Genomic DNA, 9,155 nt, shown 5'->3' with positions numbered 1-9,155 from the left:
ACTTCGCTTTATACTTTTACAAATTATTATTTGAGTAGGCCATTTTATGCTTCTCCCTTTAGATTGGAAAAACATTTTTTTTTGACAGTCCTTTCTTTTTAGTATAATAAATATTTAAGAATAACTTTTGCATAAAATATTGGAAAAATAAATCTTTAAATTATTGAAATTATTTCTGTCTACTATTAATTTCATAATTATTTTTAAAGTAATAAAATCATATGAAGCAAAAATTAAATGTGTTTAGTCTTTTTTTTAAAATAAGCTTAAATTATAACGATAACAATGGAATAATATTAGCAGTGTATTTAGTCTAAGCAATACATTATGCACTGATAAGATATACAAAAGATAAGGATCTTGAAAATGGATAATGTAAGATAAAGTGTGTCAACTAATTTACTCTTTCATATAGCATTTTGAAATATACTGACAGCATGATTAGCGGATAGCCTAGGCTCTAAAGTTAATCAATTATCCGGGAAAAAAAATAAATAAAAATTGTCATTTTGAATTATTCGTTAGTTCTATGAAGTAATCATGAACTCAATGAACTCACTGAACTCACTGAACTCAATAAACTCAATGAGCTCAGTGAAACTTAATGAACTCAATCAACTCGATGAAACTCAATGAACTCATGAACCTAATAAACTAAATGAATTCAATAAACTGAATGAACTCAATGAACTCATGAACTTATAAACCCAATGAACTCGAACAATAATGAACTTAGTACCTTAGTTGTATTTTGTAATAACTCGATCGATGATAGTCACATCAAGAACATTTTTTTTCCCTCAAAATAAAATTGTATTTTAAAAAAAAAACTTCATTTAATCCAATGTTTGGTATTTTATTAATGTTATATTTTTCCAAAATTTAACGAAATCATTTTATCAAAGAAAAAAGGAAAATGCTAGGAAGAATCGTATGATTTGCCAGAAGTTTTGTCAATTGTATAGAAATGATATTAGTCATGAGAAAGAGACTAATCTTTGTTTAAGCTAAGTAAGTTTGCATACGTGATTGATTACAGGCCGTTCAATAATCAATGGCTTCAAAAATTGGACGATTCATAAAGGTATCAAAAAATGTTTTCCAAAAGTAAACAAAATAAATTATGGTTGATAGAAGTACTATTTGTTATAATTAATGGCGATATGATTGAGCATAAATCACAATTAATAACACTAAGTACAAAATTGTATTTGTTATTTTATCAACCTAATTATAATTTTTATTCCATCTAAACGAATTTCCACCATTAACTGTTTAATACCTTTAGTATCGCTGAAATTTTACATTAAGTTTTTATTGGATTTGAAATATTCGTTTTGAAAATCTTGTTTTCATCTCATTGATTAAATTTCATTTTTTTTCACCGATAATATCTATTTAATTCATTCTTCCTTTGCGTTAGACTAAATCAAATTTAATTGAATAAATTTCTTAATGCATCGAAATTAATTTGCATAATATGACCTTTTAATGATGCAAAACTTTGCACTCATGGTAATAACCATTAAATTGTTTAAGTTAATTCTTTCACACATTTATTTATTTCTTTTGTTGCCTGAAAATCATAATTATATATATATATATATGTATATATGGTTCTTTTCCTTTTCATCCTTTATTTACTAAAAGATTTGACAATTTAAAAATTAAAATAAAGATTTTTTGAAACAGAAAAGAATGAGTTAAAATTGAAGTAAATAATTTTTTCCTTCTCTTCCTCTTCCTTCTCTTCCTTTTTTCTATTTCTTTTTTTCCTCTCAAAATTAAAGAATTTATTACACTCTATTAACGTAAAATTAATGAGATACTTGTGCAAATTCTTTTGCTTTTTGTCGTTGTTTTTTTTCCTCTTCCTCTCCTTTTTTTTTTTTTAATTTTCAAAAGTTGTTTATGCAGATGAATGAAATTTTCTTTCGCAAAGAGAAGTTTGCTCAGATGGCAGGAATCTGTCAATCTATCCAACCAATCATTATCATCATCATCATCATCATCAGTACGATTCTTATTATCATTATTATCACTCTATTTGATTATTCAACCAATCATTGTCATCATCATTATCATCCATCATCAGTACGATTCTTATTATCATTATCATTACTTCACTTGTTTATCCAACAACCATTTCGCTGCTTTATTTATTTGTTTCTTATTTTTTTAGTTTAACTTGTCTGAAAATTGATGAATTGCTCTATATTGTTTACTCATGTATGCTAAGCCTATGACATTGCTACTCTTTCATTTACACATGCCAAAATGCATACATATGTGTGTGTATGTGTGAATGTGTGCGTTTTGTGTGTATGTATGTGTATGTATGCACACGTGCGTGTATGTGTATGTATATTATATGTTATGTGTAAGCGTGTGTATATGTGTGTGTGTATATGCGTGTGTGTGTGTGTGTGTGTGCGTATGTGTATGTGCATGCATGTGTGTATGTGTATGCATATGTATGTTGTGTATGTGTGATCTGTGTTAACGTAATTCATTTTACGATAGAATATATTGTTGATTTCTATGCTTTATTAGTTGATTAAATAATTATGACCAATTAAAATGTCGAAAAATCTAAAAAAAATTTAATATTCAATTTGAAATTTTCATCATAAATGTTCCAATTATTATTTCAATTCATTAATTGTTAATTTATGAATTAAAATAGTTTCTTTGATGATTTTTTCTATTCTTAATTTAATTCAAAAAATTGTTAATTTTCACTAATCTTTTCATTATTTTATTACTTATAAATCTTAGCTAACAACACATTTCATTAATTAATTTATTTTTCCCATTCATCCTTTACCTGTAGCTATTTGAAAGTTATTTGAATAACTGATAATTAATAATTTTAATTATCAACTATTTGAAAATTCATCATTGATTGAAAAAAAAAAAATCTCGAATCTGAGATTCAGCTTCTTCTTCTTCTTCTTCTTTTTCTCCCTGCTTTTCTATATCCACTTTTTCCTTTTTTTTTCTTTTTTTCAAAGCAGTATTGATGAGATGAAAATTATTCTAATCTTTTTGAAAATGAACATCTCCTACTTCCGGGATTAAATGAAGCATTTCTTAAATTACTTATATCCGGGATTAGATGAAATATTTTTTAAGTTAATTTTTATTGAGAAAGAAAGAAAAATTGTAAAATATCTTTAGGATAACGAAAAGCATAAGAACTTTAAACCAAACCAAAATATTCTGTTCCAGATTTCAAATCAAAATAGGTTTAGATCAATTAAAATTGAATGATTTCAAAAACTTTTTTAACATTACTGATCTCTTGAAATACCTGTGAGTTAATATAGCATTATGCGCTATTATTGATTGTCGTTTATAAATCAAAACTGAAATGTTCAAAATATATATATAATATATATATACATTTTTTTCTAGTAGAATTTTTTTTATTCAGAATATATTTTTATTTTTTATATATTTTTAATGGGACTGATTAAACTTTATCTCTAAAATTCAAATTTTATTTCGGTAGAATTCAGTCTATCTAATTAATATTTGCTAGATTTTAAATATTTCCAGAATCTTATCAAATATAGTACATCTCTATATAATTTCATTAGCTATTTCATTAAAATATGGTGGATAATATTGCATATATTGAGATCTAATTATTTAATCAATCAATCAGAAATGATTGTCTTATGATAGCTAATCATTTAAATGGTATTGTTAAATTCAAAGAGAAGAAATTTTAATGAATGGAGCTGTATCCACTATGTAACGCATGTTATTGTTGAACTATTATATTAAATGATCAATGGATCGATCAGCCGATCAATCTATGAATTTTTACGGCAATATGTAAATATCGCTCAGAATTTGAAAAATATACATTAGTATTTATTAAAATTAAAGAACTCATCAGAACTTTGTTTAAATTATGAAAGTTTTCGAGGGTTGCTCTACTTTTCAATTAATTAATTAATTGATTGACTAATGACCAACTGATTGATTGCAAAAAATTAACAGCTTAGTATAGAAAGTTTACTGTATCAGCATCCTTTTTTTTGCGTTATCCAATTTTCATACTTTTTTTATTTAGTAATTTTGATAAATTAAAATTTAAATTAAATTTTTGGCTAATAGAAGAAATCGAATTGGTTGACATCAACAAACAAAAGTATTCATTTTCATTGGAAACTAACATTTAATGTTCTTTGCACTTTCTTCAAAATTCGATATGTTTTGCTTTTTATATATTGATTATATGTAAATGTAATATAATATTTTTTTCTAGGTTTCATTTTCCTTTTTTTAAAGTCTAAGCCGATTTTCAATTTCGGTTAGATATTCTTTCCGGAAAAATATACACTAACAGGATCAACCTTTACCAATGAAAAAAGTCATAAACAGCTGTTAATGAGTTAAAATTTATTAGTTGTTTGTGTTGAATTATTTCGAGTAATTAGTGAAATTTATTTTAAATGAAAAACAAGCGTTTCTTTAATGATTGCGCTATTTTTTTCACTGTTTTTCAAATTTATTCCTATTAAAAATGACATTTTTTTTGACTTGAACTTTTGAATAGCTCATACATTTCAATTGAACTGAAATACTTTTTTTCCACTTTTAAATTTTCTAAACTAATCACATAATTAGCATTCGCTTTGATTTATATATTAAAAATATGAAATTTTAAAATTTGTTACTTAAAGATTAATCTTTGATCTATTTCATTTAACATAAAATCTCAATTAAAAGATTGCTAAACAATCAAATTTTTTTTTTTTTGAAACTCCGTTGATTTCTCATCAACATCTCCCTTAGTTTTGTTTAGTTATTTGTGTTTCTCTATTATAGAGAGGAAGAGAGAGAGAGAGAGAGGGAAAAAAAGTGACAGAAGAGAAAATCAATAAGTTATATTTATCAACGCCCAACTATTTCCCTTTCAATGCTTATCGTTATTTCTTTCATTTTTCAAATTAATTCCTTTAATATACTTTACTTTCTTTCAAATAATATACATTATATCATTTCATGATAAATATTTCTCCAACTTGACCATAACCATTGTGTCCACTATATATGTCCACTATATCTTATATCCTTCATATTCTATTCGATTCATCTGATAACATCATACTTCTTTGTTGTTTTATAACTTTTATCTTATATTTCTTAGATGACATTTTTTTTTCCAGTTAAAAATGACCGTGGAATGTCCACAATCATTTACATGGGAATGTGAGGAATTAAATTGCTGTGAAAGTTATCACTTTCGTGTGATATTACTTTTCATTGCAATTAGTATTTTTTTAACAGCACTTTTGGTTGCCGCTGTTTGGTTAGCATTTGAATTTAGGATTTCTTACAGGTAATTTCTTCCCTCAAAACTTTTTTTTAATCTTACCTAATCGGTTGTAATAATTATTTCCCAGAAGAAAAAAAAATTACTTTTGAAATTTTTTGATTGAAAATTTCATTCCTCCTAAAATTCATCATTTTTATTTTTTGCACTGAATGCATTATTTTTTAAAGTTTATATTTTAGATTGATTTTTTTTTAACAAATAATGAAATGAATGGAATTAAAAGTACTATTAGTTGCATAATTTATGTAGCAAATTATTGCATCCAATAAAATCAATCCATTTACCGACCAAGTATTGCTAAGAAAATTATAAATTTAATCATCATTTGATATTCATTTCGGATATCGAAAAAAAAATGAAAGAAACTCAATCAAATTTTACGACAAAAAAAATAGTAATTAAATTTTGTTTAATTTTTACAATTACAATTTTCAATAATTACCACTCATATTTGAATAATTTTGATTTAATTTAAAACTAATGCATTTTAATTTTAGAAGGAAGCGTTTACAAGAGATGGATCAATTTCGCAATGAACTTGAAATGCGAAGTTTTGAGGAAGCAAAATATTTGCGACGGATGTCACAAAACAAGTTTGTTTAAGTTTTTTTTTTTCCTTACCTTTTTTCTTTCATTCCTCTTTCTTCGTTCAAATTTCACTTCAAATTTCATTTAAAATGGATAAAATTAATAAGATGAATACGAATTAGACGAAACAACCATTTAAATTCTAAATAATTTAAATGATTAAATCTTTTCTCACAATTAGATAAATTTAACAGTTTGAAAAAAATGACAAAAAAAAAACAAAGCAATTCCTACAATTTTAAGTGAAAAATTTTAAATGATTTTCATTAAAAAAATTCATTTTTGTAGCTTTTTTGGCAATAATTGAAATGATATTTCAGAATGTTGCAAGTTTTAAAAATTAAGCATAAAAAATGCTGTTTAATTTGGGATCGATTATAAATATATGAAAATTAATTAATTAGTTAATTGCATATTAATACAACTTTTTTTGGCCAGATAAAAGAGAAATGTTCAAATAATTTACGAGAAAATCCAATTGATTATCAACAAAATAATTAAAAAAGGAATGAATGAATGAATGGATAATAGTAATAAATAGTGATAAAAGGATGGTTTTAAAAAATAACTAAGAAATTGAAATATCGATTTTAAATTAATTTTGCACAGACATTTCAACAAATGGGCAATATTTCTTCTCGTTTTTTTTTCCCTCCATCCTCTTATATTTTCATTATATTTCCTGTCAGCACTTCTTGAAGCAATTTTTGTTGTCACTCAGACAAGTGACATTTCATCAGTTGTGTTGATCAAAATCTTTCTTCATTTCATTCTTTTTATTACTTCTAGGTATAAATTCATCTTCAATCAAAAAGTTTCATCATGTCATTCCTTTAATTGTTAATTTAACATTTATTATCATTGCTTAATTACAGATAAAAGCAATTTTCTAAAACTGATATTGTACTGATTAAGGTAAATCTAACAAAAAAAAAGGAAGCAAATCAATAAACGTATATTTTAACATTATGCTCTGATGAAATTATCTCCAATTAATTAATTAATTATGTTATTTGATTTCATACAAATATTTTATTTGTAATGAAATGCATTAGCAATTTATCGAATGTTTTAGTTTCACCAAAAGTTACAATGAAAAAGGACGAAGATTACAGTGCTAAATATGAAGTTAATATATATATATATATATATATATATGTATAGATAGATATATGTATGTCAACAGCGCCAATATTGATTGAAAATTTCACCGATTGATTTATACTAACAATTAAAAATCTATTTATTAAAATTCTTTTTTTTTACTTTCATTCTTTGATAATATCAAATTTTCCATTTATGGTATTGCATTCCTGAAAGTAATTAATCAATGATATTGTCAAATTATTAGCATATTTGATTCTTGTTCTTGCTGATAATATGTCACAATTGTTCACTTTTATCATTATCATTAATTTTACTAGTTTTACTACTCAATTACATGAATTAGTTTGCTGTCATATAATAGTAAGTGTTTGAAAAAATTTGTTTGCATTTTGCAAATTTCAGTTTTTATTTTTTTCCAAGTCAAAATGCACGTTTATTTAGCATGTACAAGTTTTCACTTAATTTTGATAATTAGGCTAGTATCATAATGACAAATGGCATGTGTCACTTCTACTCATTATGCATATATTATTATTATTTACATATATACCGTAGGCTATCTTAATTTTTCGATGAATTAATTCAATTTAGTCGTTTATTTTCTTTTTTTTTGTCCTTTGTCTGATAATAAAATATGCATGAGATGCCTATTTGTGGGTACATGCTGAAAAATGCTGCAAATATTTTGTATGATATCATATGTTTAAATAAATTACAGGATGTGTTAATAGTTTTGTTTTGAAGCATTAAAATTATATTTCAAAAAAGAGAAGCAAGGTAAGCATCACTGATATGTGATCGATGAAATATTTCAAATGTTTATTTCATTAATTAACATGCAAAAAAATATCTAATAACCTGAAATACAATTTCAGTATTTCCTGTGCTATAATTTCAGTATTTCCTCTTCTATGTTTACCCTTTTTTCTCGATGATAAATATCAATTATATCAAATTAAATTTCATGTTTTCATAACGATATATGCTTGTGATATTACGTGAATATAGCTTATACACAAGTTATTTCCAAATTTTCTCCCATACTTTCAAATTTTCTCCCGTAGTTAGCTATTTTCTAATCAATTAACTTAACTTAATTGATTTATGTAAACCAATTGCATGACCATATCTATAAAGGATACGTATACACAATGAAATTAAAGGAGATTTACAACACAAGTTTCAGACGGTACATTAATAGCCAGAGCCTTACATTGTCACAATAACTTCTTTGTCTATTACCGTATATGGATGAAGAGGAAGGAGGAGAGGGAAAGATTTAAATATTCCTGAGGAAGGTTCAAATGACCGGAAAGAAAATGGACCGAATACTGAAAGTGTCTAAACTACCTAAATTTTGCATCCGTACTTTATGAATCCGAAAGTCTTTTTTCTTGATTGTAATAAAATTTTTAGCTTTCCAAATTTAATCTATCAACTTTCAATTTTCGTCAAGTTCGGAATCGTTAGAATTTCACCATTTAATGTTGAAATTTTATCTCTCATAGGTTTTATCTATGTTTATTAATTTTTGCAAAACAAATAGCTACTAAATCAAAATTACCAAATGCAAATAATATTTCTTATCATTTTAATTTGGGGTGTGAAATTATCGAAATTTCAAACTTGAGCAAAAGATAATTTAAATGATAAGTATATAAAAATGAATTAGAATTAAGGGAAACAGATAACATAATTAATTAAAAATACTCATTATTTCAGACAAAAAAAACCCCCACATTTTCCGCCTGATTACTGAGAGTTGTGATTTCTGCAGTTGAAACCCAAAATTTTACCAGATCTGAGGTATTATTCGAACTTGCACTATTTCTTTTCTTTTTTTTCCTAGCAAAACACAGGAAAATATCAGAAGTTTTTTGTTAAATTCAAATGAAAATATTTGTGAATTTAATTTAATTCTTGCCTATAACTAATAATTAATAATAATAATAATAATAATAATAATAATAATAATAATAATAATAATAATAATAATAATAATAATAATAATAATAATAATAATAATAATAATAATAATAATAATAATAATAATAATAATAATAATAATAATAATAATAATAATAATAATAATAATAATAATAATAAT

At 24.5% G+C, this 9,155-nt stretch overlaps 1 protein-coding gene across 2 annotated transcripts in view; it reads left to right on the top strand.

The window, feature by feature from the left end:
• Window positions 1-5,177: 5,177 nt before the first annotated feature.
• LOAG_08911 overlaps window positions 5,178-9,155 on the top strand; it is a gene marked incomplete at its 5' end in the record, with an annotated part of 5,820 nt that continues 1,842 nt past the window's right edge. The window contains 3 exons of one of the 2 annotated variants that reach the window (XM_020447823.1): window positions 5,190-5,356; window positions 5,851-5,946; window positions 8,771-8,854. In XM_020447823.1, coding sequence (XP_020301984.1) covers window positions 5,190-5,356; window positions 5,851-5,946; window positions 8,771-8,807 — 300 coding nt within the window. In that variant the 3' untranslated portion in view covers window positions 8,808-8,854. Of the gene's footprint in view, window positions 5,357-5,850; window positions 5,947-8,770; window positions 8,855-9,155 lie in introns of both variants that reach the window. The other variant, XM_020447824.1, reaches the window with a different exon arrangement.

This window comes from Loa loa (genome assembly GCF_000183805.2).
Source record: "Loa loa unplaced genomic scaffold supercont3.145, whole genome shotgun sequence".
In the NCBI taxonomy this organism is placed as follows: domain Eukaryota; kingdom Metazoa; phylum Nematoda; class Chromadorea; order Rhabditida; family Onchocercidae; genus Loa; species Loa loa.
The sequence above is the reverse complement of the archived record's forward strand: the minus strand, read 5'-3'. Positions and strand labels throughout refer to the sequence as shown.